This window comes from Myiozetetes cayanensis, unplaced genomic scaffold (assembly GCF_022539395.1).
Source record: "Myiozetetes cayanensis isolate MyiCay16 unplaced genomic scaffold, myiCay2020 scf12, whole genome shotgun sequence".
NCBI lineage: Eukaryota > Metazoa > Chordata > Aves > Passeriformes > Tyrannidae > Myiozetetes > Myiozetetes cayanensis.
The window spans coordinates 6,716,550-6,736,414 of record NW_026086826.1 but is presented as its reverse complement, the minus strand read 5'-3'; the positions used below and the strand labels follow the sequence as shown (position 1 = coordinate 6,736,414).

The 19,865-nt window shown below is 39.2% G+C and overlaps 1 protein-coding gene across 6 annotated transcripts in view; it reads left to right on the top strand.

Moving 5' to 3' along the window:
- Window positions 1–19,865, top strand: part of LOC126635772 (BEN domain-containing protein 5) — an 892,379-nt gene that overhangs the window by 540,165 nt on the left and 332,349 nt on the right. For 3 of the 6 annotated variants that reach the window (XM_050307293.1, XM_050307297.1, XM_050307298.1), the window contains 4 exons: window positions 1,328–1,703; window positions 7,884–8,032; window positions 13,109–13,322; window positions 17,151–17,349. The exons of 1 other annotated variant lie outside the window; for it this stretch is intronic. In XM_050307293.1, coding sequence (XP_050163250.1) covers window positions 1,328–1,703; window positions 7,884–8,032; window positions 13,109–13,322; window positions 17,151–17,311 — 900 coding nt within the window. In that variant the 3' untranslated portion in view covers window positions 17,312–17,349. Of the gene's footprint in view, window positions 1–1,327; window positions 1,704–7,883; window positions 8,033–13,108; window positions 13,323–17,150; window positions 17,350–19,865 lie in introns of those variants that run through there. 2 more of the 6 variants (XM_050307294.1, XM_050307296.1) reach the window with 2 other exon arrangements.

Here is a 19,865-nt window from a genome sequence, read left to right as displayed (position 1 = left end):
GAAAGCCTTAAAAGTCCCCAGTTCCATGACGTGGCACTTGTGACCTATTGCACGGTGCTTGTTTGGAATTCCAAGGAGTGCTCTGAGGCTTCCCAACTACAGCAGTGGCTGAGAAGAATTGACAGGACTGCATCCCTCCATTATAACTGCCAGTTGCTTTTTTAGGTCCAGATGTCAGAAACTCAGTATGGAAATGTATTTATTTTTTTTATATCAGATGATTTCTTTAAAAGTCTGCCAACCTTCAGAATAAAATACTGCTCTGTGGCTTCATGTGTTTTGCAGCTGCAGGAATGATACTAGTACATTTCTTTATGGTGGGCCAGCTTTTTTTTTCTCCTTTTTAATTTTTTAATTTCTTTAGAACATGCGGCAGGCGTAGCATCAAATAATTTCGTTTTCTGCCACATTACTCTTGGATATGGTGGTATGGGAATTGATAGTGTCAGCTTCTCATCTCTAACCCACAAGCTGCATTTGCTTTCCTTGCAGTTGCTTGGAAATTCAAATGCCTTTTGATGTTTGGCCTATAAAACTTAGTGACTTTACCCATCCTGTCACATATTCATACCACTATTGAGGCCTGAGAGGTGTGATTTAATCTGTGGGGTTTGTGCAGGTGACTGAAGGTAAAATTCTCCTGAGAGTTCAAAGGGCGTGAAGCCTCTGCAATGCAGTATTAATATAGAAGGGATCAGTTGGTAAGAGAGATGAGGCTGGATGATACATTCAGTCTCCAGCTTCTGTTTTTTGAATCCCTTTCAATGTTTGCTGATAGTGTTAACTCACTCTCTTGCATCAGGCAGTTGGGTCAATGTGCTGGAGGAATAGTCAGGGAAGGTTCTGTCTCCCAAAGTGTGGGAAGGGCAAGCCCTCAGTTCACAGAACAGCTTTGTGCCCTGTGCTGCTTTCATCTCTGGTGCCATCACAGGTGACAAATGTAGCACACAGTTGATTCTTTCTCTTACTGACCAGAAAATCAATTGCTGTTGGAAATCTGAAACTTCAAAGAGATGTAGATCTACTTTTTTAAGAAAAGAAATTAATGATACAGAATCAAGTGACATGTATACACTGAGTTTGTAAGTGTTGCCCAGATACAAAAAGGCCTTTACCTGTCTCAGAAGTTTGTACCTGCATTTAGCCTAAATTACAATTATGTGTTAGTTATTATGTATATTTTATCCACAAGAATCTGTTAGGCAAAACATTTTTGCGGGTTATTTTTGGAAACCAGGAATATTAACCATTTCCAGGTCTGTGGAATTTTTGATTTTATTACTTCTTACTGCTCTCCTAATTTATTTTTTTTTCTTGTAACGTGCAGAGACAAGATGGAAGGAAACAAAGTGAAGGTACACACAAAAGCATTGAAGCAGTTGTTGCTCGCCTTGAGAAACAGAACGGGATGAGTCTCAGTAATACTTCCAGCCCTGAGGAGGCTTTTATGGAGACTACAGAAGGCATGAACAATATGGACGATGCTGTAGTTCCTCGGATTCTGTACGAAGAATTGCTGAGGAGTTACCAACAGCAACAAGAAGAAATGAGGCACATTCAACAGGAGCTGGAGAGAACGCGGAGACAGCTTGTGCAACAAGCAAAGAAGCTCAAAGAGTATGGGGCACTCGTGTCAGAAATGAAAGAGCTCAGAGACTTGAACAGGAGGCTCCAGGATGTACTGCTCCTAAGACTAGGTAGTGGTAAGTGCCGGACTTAAGTGGGACTAGTTTGAATGAATTTTGCAGGTGTGATCAGTAGTAACGGAAACGTGTTTGAAGAGTAGCGGTGGTTGTTAAACTGGACATTGAATGTTAAAGGGGTTTTCTGCTGTGGCTGTACAATATGTGTTGAATTTGTATGCTATGTACGTCTGGGTTTTTCTTTAAAAAGTAGAGGTCTTTGTGCTGGTGTGGCTGAATCAGAGTTCCATTTTAAGCAGCTGTATTTTAAAGAGTCTCTGACCTTCCAGTATATGCTGAAAAAGTTAATAAAGTGTCATCTGCAAAATACACCAGTATGTTCCAGTTTAAAAAGGGTAAAAAAGAAAAGGCACTGGAATGACTAGTTGGGCTAAAACTAATTTCTTCTTTTCAGTTAGGGTTTTTGTTTATTGTTATGTAACTGTGTTACCATCCATTTTCTGACCCCTCTTCCCATTAGTAGCTTATTAGAATGTGATATATTCCTAAACTTCTTAGCAGTGGCTTTAAACAGCCATGCTATTTGAAAAACAACGGAGTGTTAAAGAATAATGAAAAAAACTTTTTATATTAGTGTCCCATTTATCAACACTTGTTACAAAATGCAGGTTTGTGTAATTTGGATTTCAGTTTTAACTATCTCGAGTCAATTGCTCATTGTTTGGGTTTATAAGAATTATTTAAGCATTATGTTGGAATAAATGGGAAAAAAAAGACAAAATAAAAAGTTCATCCTTTTCATTGAAGATGGTACCCTTGGAATACCTTTAGAATTTTTACTAATTACATTTACTCGCTATTAGAGTGTGGTACTGCTGTGTTGAAGATCTGCTCAGTGACTGAAACTTGGTTGAAATTTGTGCATCCAGACTTAGCATGCCGTTTCTTACGTCTGCCTTTGTGTATCTGGAAACTTAATTTTTGCATGTAAATTGGATATTGGCTCTTCTCCTGTACTGGAACGAGTGCATGCAATCTGCATGTGGGTCTGAGTTACATTCACCGCAAACCTGAACCTGGGAGAGCATGTGCCTGTGCTGTAGCATGTGTTGAGGTGTGCCCACAACTTCGGAGCCAAGTTCTCGGAGTATCCGACTGTTGGACCTGGGTGTTTGATTGTGAATGCTCGTCATTGTTACACTGTGCGTAATTAAAATGTCGTTACTTATTATAAACATTCTAGTTAACTTTTTAAATAAAACTAAGTAGGCAAGGTTTCCGCAGCTTGAAAAACGCAATGTGGTTGGCAGTAGATTCCACTGAGCTTTCTAAAATTTTCCTTGGATGGAAAGATGTTTCTTCATCTGCAAGTAGTTAGCTGGAATTTATGTGAATGGAGCATAAGCCAGATGTTGGTAGGCAATGGGGCTGAACAGCGTAAAGTACCAATTTAGTTGGTAGACTTGACAGCAATTGGAGTGGTGAGACCAGCAGTGAAATGAAGACAGCTACTGAATTCTGTCTCGTTTCTTTCACTTTAAGAAAAAGGATGCATTTTTGTCTTGAGCCAAATAAAGAAACCTTAGAAGAAAAAGGTGGGAGGGGGATAAAGAGGAAAAGAAACCCCCAAACCTCTTGGAAAAAATACTGAATCTTCTCTAAATATTGGGCATGATTTTCCATTATATCAGTCTGGCACCTGCTTTACACCTGAAAAGAAATCTCAATTACATTGGAGACAAATTCTTTTAATTTAATCACATAGCTGGGCAAATATCAGCTATAGGTAACTTAGAAAAAAGAAATCTCTTGTTATTTTTTGGAAGGAACTTTTCACGGTGACAGAGGTAGAGTTTGGCCCAGTGGACTGTGTCCTTCACAGGGTTTGCATTTCCTAAGACTCTGTATTAACTGCTACTTACTGTGTTGCTTTCCTTGTAGCCTCATTCACAGTAGAGAAACGACTGTGTTCTAGAAAGATCAGTGCAAAACTTATGAATAATTAGCAAGGGAGACATCTTCAGCACATTATAAATTGGAGAGTCTGATGACAGTATGAAAAAGTGTTACTTTTAATCAAGAAATAGATACGTAAAGACTTCTTTAGTCTTCCTTACTTTTCCATCTTACAAATGAGGTATGTTTGGGTATGTGAATAACCTCTGAAAATTGTTCCGAAAATAAATTACATCCTGAATTCATCTTCAGTTGCAGTGATCTCTTAAACCTAGAGTTTCAAATTACATGTAATTTATGTTACACTGCACTTCTAGCAGGCTGGACTTAATGCAAACTAATTGCATTTCTGTTTCACCTTAGAGACTTCTGATTTCTTTGCATGAGATGACAGCTGGTTTGTGCTGATGAATTGCAGCTGTGGGAAATACGTGCCTGTTGCCATTTTAAACCTGCAGATCAAATACAGAACAGCCTCTTGAGCTAAGGCTCAGTCAAGTAGTCAGTCTCCTAATTTCCCATCAACGTGCTGATTTCAGTGAGGAGCTGGAAGTCGATGTGTTTAGATCTAGACCTTCATCTCTGCTGCTAAACTTAAACCACTCCGGTGGGAAGAGTGAGGTTTTCATCTTCCACGTGGTGACACTGAATCGTTCTTTGTTATAAAAGAGCTTCAGAGGTGGAGGTGGCAAATACCAGTAGTGAAATCAGTACTGATCCACGGAGACATGTTTAATCTTAATGATTCTAGCATGTTACTGCCCAACAGATGCCTTCCTGGAGGAGGCAGGCCTTTGACCAGGGCTCTAGGGACCAAAGCAGTGGGAAAATGGGATGACTGTTATGGAAGAGGTTATGGTATCCCTCCTGGGAGCTCCTGGAAGAATGTGTGCAACCTCTTGCCTTGCCTACTTTGGGATCAGGAAGTTTGTAGGCCTTTGCAGTTTTTCACCTGAAAGCACATTAATTTGCCCTCTTTATCAATAGAGAGTGAGGCAGTTTAGAGAATTAAATAACTGACTGTCGCCTATAGGGACTTTAAATAGTCTTGCAATCTTGGACTGCAAAAGAATAATTTCAAAACCTTCTTAAAAAAATAGTTGTCTCCGTGGCAAGATCTGTATGGTTTTCTATGGCTGTATGTGGCCAGAAGCAGTGAAGTTATACAGGGATAATGCTTGGGAGGTGTTAGCTCCCTGAGAAATACTTCATTTTCATGTTATATTGTTGAGAACTTGTGTTGCTCCAAAGTCAGGGAGTATATTCATGTTCATTCAGAAACATTGATTCACCAACACGTGCATACAGACCCTCACGATTTTATTTTGAATCCCAGTTAAATTTCAACCACCCAGTGTGCAGGGTCTTGGCACTGACACCAAAATAGTGAGAATGAAATGGGATTTATGTCTTGCCACATGTTAGGAATTACTGGTTTTCAGCTCTTTTAGATTTGTTTGGCTTTTTGATGTTTAAAAAAAAAAATTAAAAACCAACTAGAAAAAAATACCAAGGTTTCTACCAAGTACAAATTCAGGAAGTACCAATATTGCCACTTGTCAGACTTGTGGTGTTTTGTTTCAAATTCTGCTGGACCATGTGGAAAAACTTGTTGCTTACAAATGTATATTGGCTACTTTATCAGTTAACTTATTTTAACTTTCTTACTAAGTTTTGAGTAGGGTGTAGTCTAAGATGCATTTTAGTGGAAAAGAGATGATGAAGGGAAGCCTTCTACTTCTTCATCCTGCATTTGAACTTGCTGGCCTCTCAGATACTATAAGAAAATTACAGTCAGGAGGAGAAAGATTTTGCAATAAAACATTTAATTCCTTCTTGCATTCTGAAGAATTGTCTTTTTTTTTTTTTTCCCTGATCCTTATTACGTAAGTGTTAAGCCTTTAGCTAGTGGTATATATTTTTATTTGTCCCATTCGTTATTTTTAAAACAAGATGCAGAGCTCCAGTAGAGAGGGGAAGCTTGGAGTGTGGTGTGTGGTAAATTGGGCACACAGCTCCCATTAGCAGTCAGGCAGTAGTGCAGGTTGCTCGTCTAATTCACAGCACGCTGGGCTGAAAACGCAGTTCGGTGGTTGGCGAAAGCGACTGTGAAAACTGCCTGGTTAGAGACGGGTTTGTGTTTGGCAATCAAAAATCAGAATATAAAAGAAGACTTTTAAAGGCTTTCTTTTGGTGACTACTAAGCAAGCAGTAGAACCTGAGTTACAACTGAGGTTTTCTGAGCTGTGGTTATTGTGGACTTTAATCAGCTCTTTTTTGTTGGGGAAACTCCAGAAACCAAATTGCAGCTGTGTCAATATATGACTATAAACAAAACAGTGAAAGACTCCTAAATAGCAACTAGTAGAACTGTTTAAACTGAAATAAATGTTTCCTGCTAGGAAGAAGGTGGTTGTACTTAGGTGTCTTCCTCAAATTGACTTTCAAAGTATAAGAAGATTGAAAATAGCCCTTTGTTGAAGAATGTTTTCTTAAGGTTAACAGCTAAAAGTTGACTTCTTAATGTCACACTGGCAATTACATCCCTGCATCTGCTTGTTTAGGTGTGCCCATGCTGTGAGCAGGCTTGGAGTGCTTGAATCAGTGTAGATCTTTCCCCCAGTCTGAATCAGTCCAACAGCCTCAAATTTAGCCAGTTTAGTTTGTCTTGGCCGTACCACTGTATACTCCTGACAGTGGAGGTGCTTCCTAAGATTACAGTGCAATTATAATACAGACAGCATGTTCTTGTGACGTCCCTGTGTGTGCCATGCTTGCACTGGGGCTGGCTCCTAAGACACTTTAGTTGGTGGCACTGCAGCGTAGGGTTGGCTGAGTTGCCAAGACAACTTTTAGTCGTTGCTGAGCGTTGAGTGGCAGCCAGCTGAGAACATTTAGCTGGGTATGTAGGTGTAGAATAAGCTATAGGATAAATGTCAAATGCTGACAACGGAGGAAGCGCTGCTATCACTGTGTAATAATCCCTAAATGAAACTGCACAAAGTAGGAGGAATGAATGCTGTGCTTGTTCCAGGCACAGGAACTATTTAAGATCCGTGACTAAGGCAGGAGTTGTGGTGCCAGCGTGACTTGCAAGAGTGAGATCAATTCAGGGCTTGGTCTTTGTGCACAAACACAGGAGGGACCCTGAGGGGTGACGATGACCTGCTGATTGAGTTGTCCTTTGTTGAAGATGTCAGGGTTGGGCTGCACAGTGGGGCAGTGCTCTCAGCACCTGCCTGGTACGATACAGCACTGACAAGTGTGTGAGTTTACCCTTGGAGCTCTTGGAAGTGGCACATTCCCCTGGTGCCCAGGGTCTAAGCTGGCAACTTTGCTGTGTTACCGAGCCACCGCCCCTGCCTGGAACCTCAGTGACTGCTGGAGCTGCTCGTGATCCTAGAGACAGACATCAAGGGACAAGGATAGGCTTGAGGCCATAGCCTAGACTTCTGGTGGAGCCACTGCAATGAATGGAATCATGAAATCCAGTTAATTCAAGTGATTTTAGTTTGTTCTTCTGTCTTTTTAGGAATATTTTATAAATTTGATCTGAAAAAGAAAAGTCAATGACTGACAAGATAATTATCCTCATTTGAAGCCTCAAATATATGCTTAGTAGTATTCTATTGTTTAATCTGTGCATAATTTTTGTTGATTACATTAAAAATAAAAATCAGTGTTGGATGGATTGGACAATCACAATTCATTTATGTGGGGTTTTTAAACCTTGGATGCTCTTTCTGTGCATGATACTTTAGCTTAAGTAACCTGTTTCCTTTATAGCATTTCTGTAGATCCTTACTATTTTTTATACACCTCTATTATATCTAAAGATATTTGAAAAATTTCTGTAAAATTTGTGGTTCTATGTGGATAATTTATGTAATTATCACAGTAAATTATGCAGGTTTCCATGCAACTATATAGCAGTTCTTATTTGAAGAATTACTATTGTTGCTTTTGGTTTATAACTTCAGTGTCATTTTAGCATAATTTCCTTAGTGTGCATTGAAGAAATATTACCCATATCTGTAATTGTCCTTATGCTTTAAGAATAAAGTTAAACATTTAAATTAAAATTAAACATTTTAATGTTTATAAAGCAGAGATACTTATCCTGCTTTTATTTACTGATGTTCAGAAGTAGGATTTTGGTTTAGATTACTTCTGACTTTAAAGTGAACGTGACTAATGTGTTATTTTATGCTAACCATGGGTGATGAAGGGATTGATTTCATGTTCTCTGGGATAGCAGACAGCTCTCTTTTCTTAACTGTCTAGGACCTGCCATTGAGGTTGAAAAAGTAAAACCTGAATCAGTTGAGCCTGAGCCTGAGGTACAGAAGACCTTCAGTGAGGAGGCAAATACATCAACGTACTATCCTGCCCCTGTTCCAGTAATGGACAAGTATATTCTCGAGAATGGAAAGGTATTTTATCTTAAATATAGCATGAATAATTTGCAAATGTCCATCAGGTGATGTTCTTGTGGAATTTTCATGATCTTGGGGGTTTTGCACGGTAGCAGCTTATAGAAGCTTCCTCAGTTTTCGTAAAGATGTGCTGTGATGCTGAGAAAAACTGTGAAGTTACACAAATGTGAACAGCATGGAGAAATATCCTCAGTGATGAGGGCACTGAATGCTGTGCAACACAAGGACTGTAGTTATTAAATATGCACGCACAAGCAAATTGACATTGTCTTCAATTGGTGACATCCATAAATACACCAAATATCGAGCAAAGTCAGTAACTCTCATTATAAAGTTACATTAGTCTGTTTAATTAAAATACTTTTTCCTAAAAGGTTTTTAATGTTTGTACTGTGCTGTAGTCATATTGCAGAGAAGCCTTCATGGTTGTGTTGGAGTCCAGGAGGTAATTATGAACTCTGGAATGGAATGGACTCCCTTGAACCCGATAGGAGCATTGCCACTGAGTTGAGCTGTTGTGGTGCTACTTTCCAGATACTTTTACAAAGTTGGTGAAGTACCATCTAGCTCTAGTTTGCCAGACCCTGACTGGGAGCTTTTCAGACTTCAGCGTGTTTAACACGGTCTGCTCATCTACCTAGACCTGCTTTTATAGCTGTCACCATGATTATTAAATGAACATTACATTTCTTGTACGAAACTATATGTCCTTCAGAAATGCCTATGCAGGTCCTGTTTCTTGGTGTGTATATATATATATGCATTTGGAACTATAGTCTGAGAACCCTTAAGGAGGAAGCATCCATTCCAGCTTTGCCATACAGTGGAATTACTGATGGAGTTGCATGACATACTGCATTTTCAGATTTGTGTTGAGAGTGATTGCACAATTGTCTGTCCTTCCTGAAGATGAATTCGACATAATTGTTGAGGGCAGAATGCATGAAAAAAATAGTAGAATCTTGGCAGTTTGACAGGTTTTTGCTTCAGATAGCTTTCCTTGCCTAATATATTTAAATATGTCATTTGCTTGTATATTTTGTGTATATTTGTGCAGTGAACACTTAGAGTATATTACTGTGTGAGTTACCTCCTTCTCTTCCACTTAAGTTCTATGGGATAGGGCTCGTCCTTTAGTATTTGTATCCAGCTTTTCCTGCACCTTTTTTTTCATCTGTCAGCTTCTTGGCACTTCTGTTGCTGAAGTTTTCTCTGTCTTTACAGATCTTAATATCTGTTTGGTTTTCTTTTTGTAATTTTGGTTCTTGGTTTGCCTGTTTACTGAGGCTACGGCCAGCTCAGATGCCAGAAATGTGAACTGATAATGTATTTAGAGTACTGGAGGCTGGTTTTCTTCAGTTTTCCTTATTTATGCCTTTATTTCATTATTCCTTTATTGACATGTACCACTAGAGTAGCTGAAATACTTTTTTACAAATCTTGCCCTTTGTGGCATCAGATTTGATCTGAGTAGGATTCTTTCAAAGCAGATAAATCTCTTCCCTCCAGAGGGAGAAAAGACTTACTGAAAAGGAGCCCAATGGCATTCATTTAAAGAAAAGAAAGGAGAAGGAAAAAAAACTAGAAGAAGGAAAAAAAAAAAGAGATCATCTTCTGAGACACATTTGAGATCTATTGCAGATGTTAGCACAGTTCCAGTGGTGAGCATTGCTTTGAATTTGCTGTTGTCTCTGTTGCATTGTGCTTGAAGGTTGATCCTGCAGTTGCTGAAATTGGGAGTAAATTTCCCATAGATTTCATCAAGCCAAGAGTCCGGCCCGTGGGGCAGCTCTTCCAGCAAGAAGGAAACGTCTTCTGAATCTGGAGTACAGTAAACTTCCCGTAGCTTTGGGATTAATAAGAAACAGTACTGGGCCTGTTGCACAGAGAGGTAAACTGAGACATGGACAGATGAAATTCCTTACCATAACAGTGCTAGAAATAGAAAAAGAGAGACGTAAGATTTCCGTGGCTGTGACTGTCTGTCACATAGTTGCTCTTACCATAGGTGTTTCATACCAGCAGTAATTTTTTTAGTAAGTGAAGCATGTTCAAAGAAGAGGTGATCTGTCTAAACCATAAATATTAAAAATACTTCCTGTAACTTGTTCTTTTCTTTTAAGTAACTTCAAGCTAATGAATTATGTAGTAGCCTAAGAGACTAAATAATCTTTCGCAAAGGCAAACCCTAATTTTGGCAGAGAGGAATCAGATTTTTGATCAAATACAGCAGTCTCTACAACTAATGTAGTACAGACATTCCAAAATTTGGTGTGTCACAACATTCCTAATCTTAGTTATTTTCTAAGTAACTTATAGTTGTTTTTCCAGATAACTTCTCCAAGATCAAACAAGAAATAACTGAATTGTGAGGCACAGGTCTGCTCACTCCTGATTGAAGTTGTCTTACAAAATATGTAGAGAGCACCAAAGAGTGTGAACTTTTTTAAAAGCACTTAGGAAGAGGCTCAACAACAGAGAAGGGAAAGAAAAAGAGGGTGTTGGTGTCGTGGTTATTACTAGTTTAATTTATGTCCATTACAAGATCTAAATACCATGCAGACTTATGAAAAGCTTCTTAGAATCCCTTTAGTGTAGAAGATTCTGCAGGAAAGGCAGTTTGCTTTATGGTTTTATGCTCTGAGGAAGGTAGAATTTTCATTTGCTTTTTATAACATAGCTGGTAGCCAAACCATTCATATTACTCTATTTAAGTTTTTAAAACAACTAGTTGCTTTTGAAGGATGCCGTCGTAATAAAAAATTTCTTGGGGTTATAGCCCTTATTAATAATTAAAGCCGGTTTCCATTTAAAGGAAAAATGGTATCTGGTTGAATACAGGCAGTAAAATTATGGGTATATAAAATTTTACAGTAGCTTTGTCCAATTTTCATTGCATTTAATGGGACTTACGTGATACCGTTCAGATCTGTATGGGTAGCAGGCACAGTTTATGGAAAGCCACATGAAAGGAGTAAAAGCACAGAAAAGTAAGGGCAGAACAGTTAAGGGAAATGGAGTCTCCTGATGTAGTTTTGTGGTAGGATTTTGTTCACAGGATTTTTTTTTTTTAAATCATGAAGTGGCAGTAAGTTTTTATTAAAGTGTTACAGGAAGGACTTCCATTGGACCAGATCTAATGAAAGCTAGATTTTGGATATACAGCAGTCTAATTGATACATATTTTTGGTATGTTGCACTTTTTACAGATTATCTGAAAGTAAGTGCAGTGAACTCTGATCAGCAGTTGGGATGCCTTGATCACGCCTTAGCTTGTTATGGATGGTGAGCAAGTGTGTGTCCCAGTGAATGAAGTTCATCACCATGTGAACAAAGCTTCTGTGTGCAGAGGTAGTTCAGGGGTCTGCACTGTACTCCAGGAACTGCAGTATAGACATACCAGGTACAAAATACTCTGGTTCCACACAGGGCCAACATGTGCACCCTGGCTACACTTACGTCAGACCTGTGCTGGTTACCTGGGGAGTTGTTTCCTCGCTGTTGCTGCACAGGGTCCTGACTGTCAGGACCACCAGCTCAAACATACAGAGTGGCATCCTAAGGACAGTACTCAGATTCTTGTCCTGCACTGATCTTAAGATTGGAGTGCTGGGAATCGTGTGGTAGAGACACAGAGTAGCCCTGTGGGAGTCAGCCCAGCACAGTCAGTGCTGAGCGAGACTAATAAACAAAACTAGACTTGAGCATCTTCCCTTTGGAGACTCCACAAAAGCTTCACAATGCATTTCCCAGTACCCATATGTAAGACTCCGAAGGGCTTTTACTTGAAAAATGTACAAGACTCCAACAGTATCCACCCTCTGGATTATTAGAAGAGCTTTCGGTTCTTTTAACGCCGTAAGAGAGAGCAGAGGAGGAAAGCTGCACACATTTTCTGTTTTATTGGTAAACTTCAGAAAATAAGAGCACTTGGCAAAAGTTTAAAGGGTAACAGTCAACCAAAATAAAGCATTCCACAAAGCATTGACTCAGCACATGCTGACCCATCAACTTAGCAAAATCCAGCCCATCTGGTCCTAAGTTACCCAAAATATCAGGAAAGGAGATCAGGAGAAAAAGAAGGAAAGAAAGAGAGAAAAAAGGACAGCTACCACCCCTAGATCCCCATGGCTGTTCAAACCCTCTATCTCCTGGACTCCTGTAGAGGGATCTAGGCTGGATCTATTTGACTGACAGCTGCTCCAGGGTTGCCCAGTGAGTCTCACAGGGGTTGGGGTGTGGGACAGGGCATCACCTCACCTTCCCGAAATTTGACCTGTCCCTCCCCACACAACACACCATCTGAGTCATTCCAAGCCAGTAATTAATATAATAATCCAGTGTCTCTCACCATATTATCCTGCTTTACTACTTCAGTGAAATATCTCTTCTTCCTATGGTTTGGATAATGGGAATTTTGGATAATGTTGCAACAGCAGGTCATTGCCTAACCACAAAAGAATATTCATCTGGTACATTGATTGCTCATGGTAGCCACACTTCATGATAGAATTGGAAGCTTTACAGAGCTTCCAAACTCTCTTGGCTTATGTTGAAATTGGAGCTATCAAAATCCCTTCTCCCCTTTCAGTTACTTTAAACAATCAGGCTGAATTTTGCCAACAGGTGCAGGATATGACTTAGGAAGTAGTTCCCTCTTTACTACCTCTGAAATATACTTTGGGTAAAGTCTGTTTCAGTTGAAGGGAAGTGTTTCATCTCGCTCCTGAATTAGGCTGGTGCAACTGCTTGGTTTATATGCTGTGCATAACTTTATAATACTGGATGTGTTCACTGTTTCCTTCTTCGATCTCTGTTCCTGACCACAGTCTTTCAGGAGACAGGTTATGTGGGGGGGAAAAGTAGTGATTACAAAAAGGAACTATATTATATATAGAGGTTGACTTGAACTCCCTGAGCCACAAAGTTGGAGAAATTTCAGAGTTAGGCAAAGTGGATTTGTTCAGCCCTAATTACTGTTATTATAGTACCTAACATTAATGTTCCTACAGCACTTGGATACTGTTGTGTGCTACATACCATAGATAAGTTGTTATTATTACTACCTTCTAGGTCCATCTTGGCAGTGGAATTTGGGTAGATGAGGAGAAATGGCACCAGCTGCAAGTAACACAAGGAGATTCAAAGTATACAAAAAATCTAGCGGTTATGATTTGGGGAACAGATGTTCTCAAGAACAGAAGTGTCACAGGAGTTGCAACCAAAAAAAAGAAAGATGCCGTTCCCAAGCCACCTCTCTCACCTCACAAATTAAGCATTGTCAGAGGTAGGTTATTTGAAAACTTTTGCTTCCTGCTTTGGAGTTTAACCATTAATCACTGAGTTGAAAGATGCTTCTTTTCAGCTCATTTAAAATTAACTGATTAAAAACTGTAATTCAGAACTGCTATTGCATTGTGAAGTGCATACATACCCAGGACAAGTCAAACACATTGCAATAGCTGTGCACAGTGCAGGCCTTCACAGCTGAAGAGTTGTACATTGACTTCAGCGAGGTTCGAGGGGATCACCATTGCAGGGCAGGACCCTCAGCCTGGAGAACAACATGTTGTTCTAGAATTCATTTATAACATAATGATTTATTTTTTTAAATGCATATATTCCTTTTAACAAGACCGAGAGTAGCTTTACTGCATTCTTTCATCCAGAATATAACATGCTCTGGCATGAGGCACAGAAACCATTATAGCTGTGACTATAAAATACGTGTACCTTCAAAGGCAAGAAAGTATAGCTTTACCCTTTTAAGTGGAGGAAATGGAAATAGTAAAAATTAATTGCTGCACTTGAATTGGAATTTGGACAGGAAGTGTAAATCGCTGACCTCATCTGGCAGGGAAAATTGCAATGACACTTTCAGTAACAAGCCCAAGTCCGTGTATGTAGTACTTGGAGAGAGAGAAGGCCTTTTCCCTTACTTAAAATAAATGGTGAATTCCAGTCCCTTTGTATCATCGTGCCTGTGTTGCATCATTTCTGTCTCTCTTGGTATTTCAGGCTTCTTTTTAAGTCAGAACTGAGTTGGTTCCTCATGAAATACATACTGAAATTGGATTTTTAGGTTTTGTGTCCATACGAAATTGCAGTAGGGCTGAAAGAAATCTCCCTTTGATTGAGATTCATTATTCTGCATTTCCTGTTCTTAGTTGCTGTGTGCTCTTAACTGTGACCTTGTTAAGAGGTGGTGTTGTAATCTGCCTTGCAAGTACCACATTTTGGAGTAAGAAACACGATTCCTCCTTGAGTGTGTGCGTGTGTCTGCGTCTGTGTTGTGTGGGGAAAAACTGAAAGCTTACCTTCATACTGTCATCTTTCTTAGTTTGTAAGAAATGAGTAAAAGACGTGGATTCTTTTTGCTAATCTGCTTCAGGAATATATGTGGAAGTGGAAGCTGTTCCATGCTGATTTTGTAGTTCTGGCTGGGGCCTTCAGGTGCAATCCTTACCCCTGTAGCTGACTGTTGATGTCCTGGCCACGTAAGGAATCCACTCTGTGGCGGTGGCTGCCCTTGTCGGCTCCAAGTGGAGACAGAATTGGTCACCCAGATGCACACTTACAAGCACACAGTAAAAAGGGGTTATTTTTCACTGGCCTATTGCAAAGTGTTTCCTAGTTTCCCTGTTGCTCCTCAACACTGCTGGTGAGGTTGCTTCTGTAAGAATTTCGTCTTCTACTTCTGTCAGGGCCACTGTGTAGCTTGAGCCATTTAAATGACAAGTTCCTTCTTACTCCCTTTGTTTTGACTAGGGAGAGTTTGGGAGTATGCTCCAGCAGGTGCATGGTGAGAGGCAGAGGGGGCCCTTCCTTTCTTCTCTTCCATACCTTTACACTCACCAGAAATTCAGCTCTTCCCTATTTCCTCATTTTTCTGTGTTTTCTGTCATATTTTTGCTTTCAGCCTTGACCCTCATTTGAATGCTGTTACATACCCTGTTTTTCCATGTTCCTCTTTGCAGTGTTTCTTTCACCTTGTCTTTGATTCCCATTTTGTTAGACTCAAGCCTGTACAATCTCCTCTTGGAGCAGTTAAACTGCATGGCCAGTGTTTTACGTGACAGGCTTCCTGTATTAGTGGGACTGGGTAGCTCATAACCACAAGTCTCCATATTGTCGTGTCCTTTGCATTTGCGTCAGTGGTAGCAGGACTTGGCCCACTGTGGAGAAGAAAACAAAGCAAAAAAAAATGACCAGCAAGTGGAAAAATAGATGAAGTGTGAGGAAGTTCAGGTTTCCATAGCCAATGATTTGGATCAGGCATGACAGAAAGAAGTGAAAGTCCTTGTTAGTCTTTGAGGTCTACTTGAATCTTTGGTCCGTTCAACAATATGAAGGGGTGTCTTTATGCTCCTCTAAAGCCAAAAAACAAGGAGAAGAACCCCCAAATCACTCTTTGGAGCCCTTAGGCCAGCCTCCTTATACAAGTACTAAACTACTACTGCACCCCCCTCATAGAAATGGAAGAGATGGAAGAAGAAAAACTGTGATGATCACAGATCACTCTGGGTCACACTGACTTAGAGAATTACAGCTGATGAACAAGTTCAGTCAAGTGATTCTTTGCTTGACGTTGTGGCTAAACAATTAACACAGCCCGTTCACTCTCACTGGGAGTTCACCTTATGAGGTGTATCCACCACAACCTGGGAGTGTTCCCGAGGTTGTTGCAGGGCAAGCTTGTGACCTGCAAACACACTGGGTTTCTTCAGATTCTCAGTGACGTGCCTCTTCTTAGGTGTTGCATTTCTAACCGCAGTTTACTGGTGATCAGCATTTCAGCTGTCAGGCCGTATGCCGATTAATTTCACTTATTTTATATTCAGTACATCTTACAACATAAAATTCACATTGCTTTAGATGTTCTCATCATTCTGTGGACACAGACTAACTTATTTAAAATAGGTTTTTGAATGACAGCATTAGCTGTTAATGTGTCTGATATCTCTATAGCTTCTTAAAAATCCCCACTGTGTAGTATGTAATAAAGAAATGATAAAAAGTATGATGCATGAGCACTGTTATAAACCTTGTTAATGCAAAATAACCTTTTATAAAACTTCTCAGAGGTTTCCAAATGAACTACAAGGCATGCATAGTACTTAATTTTCATAACTTTTTAATATGGTGCATTAGAAATGTTGTAAACCATGTTAATTAAGCAATAATCTCTATGGCTTTCTGTATATGAAGCAATAAACGGTTAGTGGAATAGATCACTAGGCAAAGCAGAACAGAGTTGGTTTGACCAATCTGGGAAGCCTACACAAAAGAATACATCATTCTGGTTATGAAAACAAAAAACAAACCCTCAAACCTGCGTGTCACTAAGGAGCTGTGTGTATAGCACCACTTCAGATTTCAGTAACCTCTGCAGGATTCTGGCACCAAACTACCAACTCTGTGAGGAAAAATTGTCTCAACTTTCACTGCCCTGATGGCTTTTGCAGTTATTACTATTGCTTGCTTTTTGTATTCCAATTAAGTTCACAAAGTGTGTTGTTCAAAGAGCAAAGAGATGGCCCTTGACCTGAATAATCTACTAATAAAAGCGAAATACGCCCAGAAACAGGGCATCCAATAAAGACACAGGCATTAAAGAATATGGGGCAGATTTAAAAGTAAAACAAATGGGTTAAAGTGTTCTCCTTGACTGGTTACTGCTTCTCTTCCTGACCAATATTGTTTGCATACTCTCCTGAAGGTGTGAAGGTAGGAGTGGCTCACGGGGAACTGTAGATAACGACAGTTCACCTGGGAAAAGACTAAATCTGCTGTGCAGATACAGGAAAATACAAGAGTGAAGCAGGCAAGACTGACACTGTAAAAGGTTGGGTTTAGCCTTGTTTCTGTATAGAAAGCCTATTAATGTAGTCACAGCATAACTGGAAGTTTGTCATGCCAAAGATTCAAACCTGGTGAAAAATGTTAACTTTAACAAGATAGCCAGTGAATCAAGGAAAGCTCCTCTTGCCTTGCAACAAATATATACTGTGGTTACTCAGTGCTTGTCTCTTGTGTAGTTAGCCCAACTCAGGGCTATAGTATTTTCTAAAAATATCCTAATGACTCTTTCTTTCTTTTTTTTCTTTCTCCTCAGAATGTTTGTATGATAGAATAGCACAAGAAACTGTGGATGAAACTGAAATTGCACAGAGACTCTCCAAAGTCAACAAGTACATCTGTGAAAAAATCATGGATATCAATAAATCATGTAAAAATGAAGAAAGGAGGGAAATTGCAAAGTACAATTTGCAATAAATTTTGGATTTTTAATAAAGTCTTAGTGTTTTACTTAAGTGTTGTTTTTTGATTTGTGTGGCGTTTTTGCCGGTGGCAGAGGCTGACTCGAAGCGTTGCTCTCTTCCTATCGCTGATTCATTTTTCGAGCGGTTCTGTCATGGTGTAAACTGCTTTTTAAATAATGTAAGATATGTTGTAAGTTCACTCACAATGAAAAATGAATTTTCAAAGGTTTTTTCCAACAAGTTGCAGTTTGTTACCTGCAGTTCTGTATGAAGGTTGTAATTCTGCAAACACCAACCCATTTGGCCTGCGTATAGTTTTACTGGAGTTAGCAGATCTAAGCTGCAGTAAAGATCTGCTTAGAAGAAAGAACTGTACAAAATCCATTTTGCTATTGAAAAGGGGTTTATTGTATTTTAATCAGTGTTTTTCTGAACTGAAATTTTAATCGCTTGTTTTTAGAAATCTTTGTTTTGATCTCTAACAATATATTTGATCAAAAACACAAAAAGAACTCTTCTTTTTCACTTATTATCTTGTAGGTAGATCACCATTGCCGTCATAGTTTAAAAAAATACAACCAATAAACAACAAAAATCTCAAAGCTGTAAGTTGTAAAATCATGATAATTTATTTTAATAAATAAATCTAAAAGCAGTTCTTTTTCAGGCACCAAAACATTTTTCAGATTTCTGGTTGTGGTACCAAGCTCTTCAGTGTGTCCATATTACTGTTCTTGAAACACTCTCTTTTTAATGTATTTGTATTTTCAAACAATTTAAAAGTTGCCACACTTGTGGCAGGATTATGTACAATAGAAAATTTATTACCATTTTGTCTGGGTCCATAGTTTAACAGTGGACACTTTTAGTATGAATTTAAATTAAAAATAAAAATAATTTTCTACATTGAAGTTAGACTTGCAATGCAAAGTTCTGAGGAATAATTTGTCATTTGAATTATATCTTATCGTCTGTAAGTAAAAGAAAATAGCCTGAAGTCTTTTCTCATTAAGGATTTAGAGATAACTTAAGGTCTGGATTGATGAACTTTTAGGATTTGTTATATTAATGATATTGGTTAACCTTTAATGTATTTTACACATACAGATGTGATTATTTACCTTTCAGGCTCCTGTTCCTGAGTATCAGCATTTGTTTCTACCACTGCAATTCTGCTTTCTGTAGTCTTGAAAGACTTCCTATTTCCCATCATCTTCCTGTAGCACTGGTTTGTTCTCATGTGAAGCCTATTTCAGTGTCCTGTAAATGGAGATAATTTGGAAAGGAACAGGCTGCCAGGGAAGTGGTGGACCCACCATCCCTTCAGGTATTTACGTGGTGGGTAAATGCCATATTTATGTGGCACTTGGGGACATGGTTTAGTGGTGGAATTGGCAGTGCTGGGTTAATAGTTGGACTTGATGGTCTCAAAGGTATTTTCTGACCTAAATGATTCTGTAATTCTTTGAAGGGCTGGGGTGGGTGGAAGCAAAAGGGGAGAGGAGAGGAGGAGGCATGCTGGAACTGCAGTGCCTTTTTTGGAATAGATAGAGAAAGAACACCAGGGTGTTTCTTCCTGTACATCACCTGCACTTCAACAATGTCTCAATTCAGGGTGTATTTGTTTTATGCTTTCTAAAGTCCAATTTCCTGATTGCCTTGTGCCAATCTAATGCCATGCTGCCAAATAGGTGCACCCACTTTCACTGCTCCCTGTCCCTGCATTGCTGTCCCTTCCCTTACACCGGTGCTTGTGATTGCACAGATGAGTCAGAGCTCACTGATTTCCAAGGTTTGTTTCATAAGAGCTGGTGCCAACAGGATGCAGCCAGGGAGCTTTCATGGCCAGGGACAGGAAGAGCAGGAGTGTCTTTTTACAGTGTCTTAAGCGTGCCCTGAAATTGCATTTAACAGCCTAGCTTGTCTCCTGTTAATATCAAAAGTGTTCTTAGGTAGTGTTTAATGAAGTGCATAAATGTTTATGCTTCCTAATTTGGGATGCTAAATAGCAAATTAGTGTTTATAATGTCAGTGCATGTATCCTTTTATTAATTAAAGAACAAAATAGAGATAACATTGAAGAAACATTTAAACAGCAAGTTCCCACTTTTCAAGCAGACTTGTAAATGTACTTTTTTTTTTTAAGTGATACTAAGGCACTTTTTTTTAAAAAGTGATGCTAGTTTGGGGGAAAATGTTCATAATTTCCTCAGTCTTTTATGGCTTTAGTGCTAATGTGTTTCCATTGTAACAGATTCTTTAATGAGAAGATCATGCTGTACTTCTTAGAAGATAAGCCTATTTGAGACAGCATTTTATGAAACCTGGAAAAAGCAGATTAGAATTTAATTAGAGTTAGGACTCCAACCTGGCCCCAAAAATCAGAGGTGGTAATTCTTTCTGCAAAACCAGCATCATCTTTCGAAGGCTTCTCCTTGACAGACTTGTCCCATCAGATGTTATCGCTGCATATTGCTGAAGAGTTTAAATGTTCTCCTTGGGCAAGGTATCTTGGAAGTCTTCATTAATTTTTCTTCGTGGTGTTTTTATCAGCCAAGGTCGGTTTT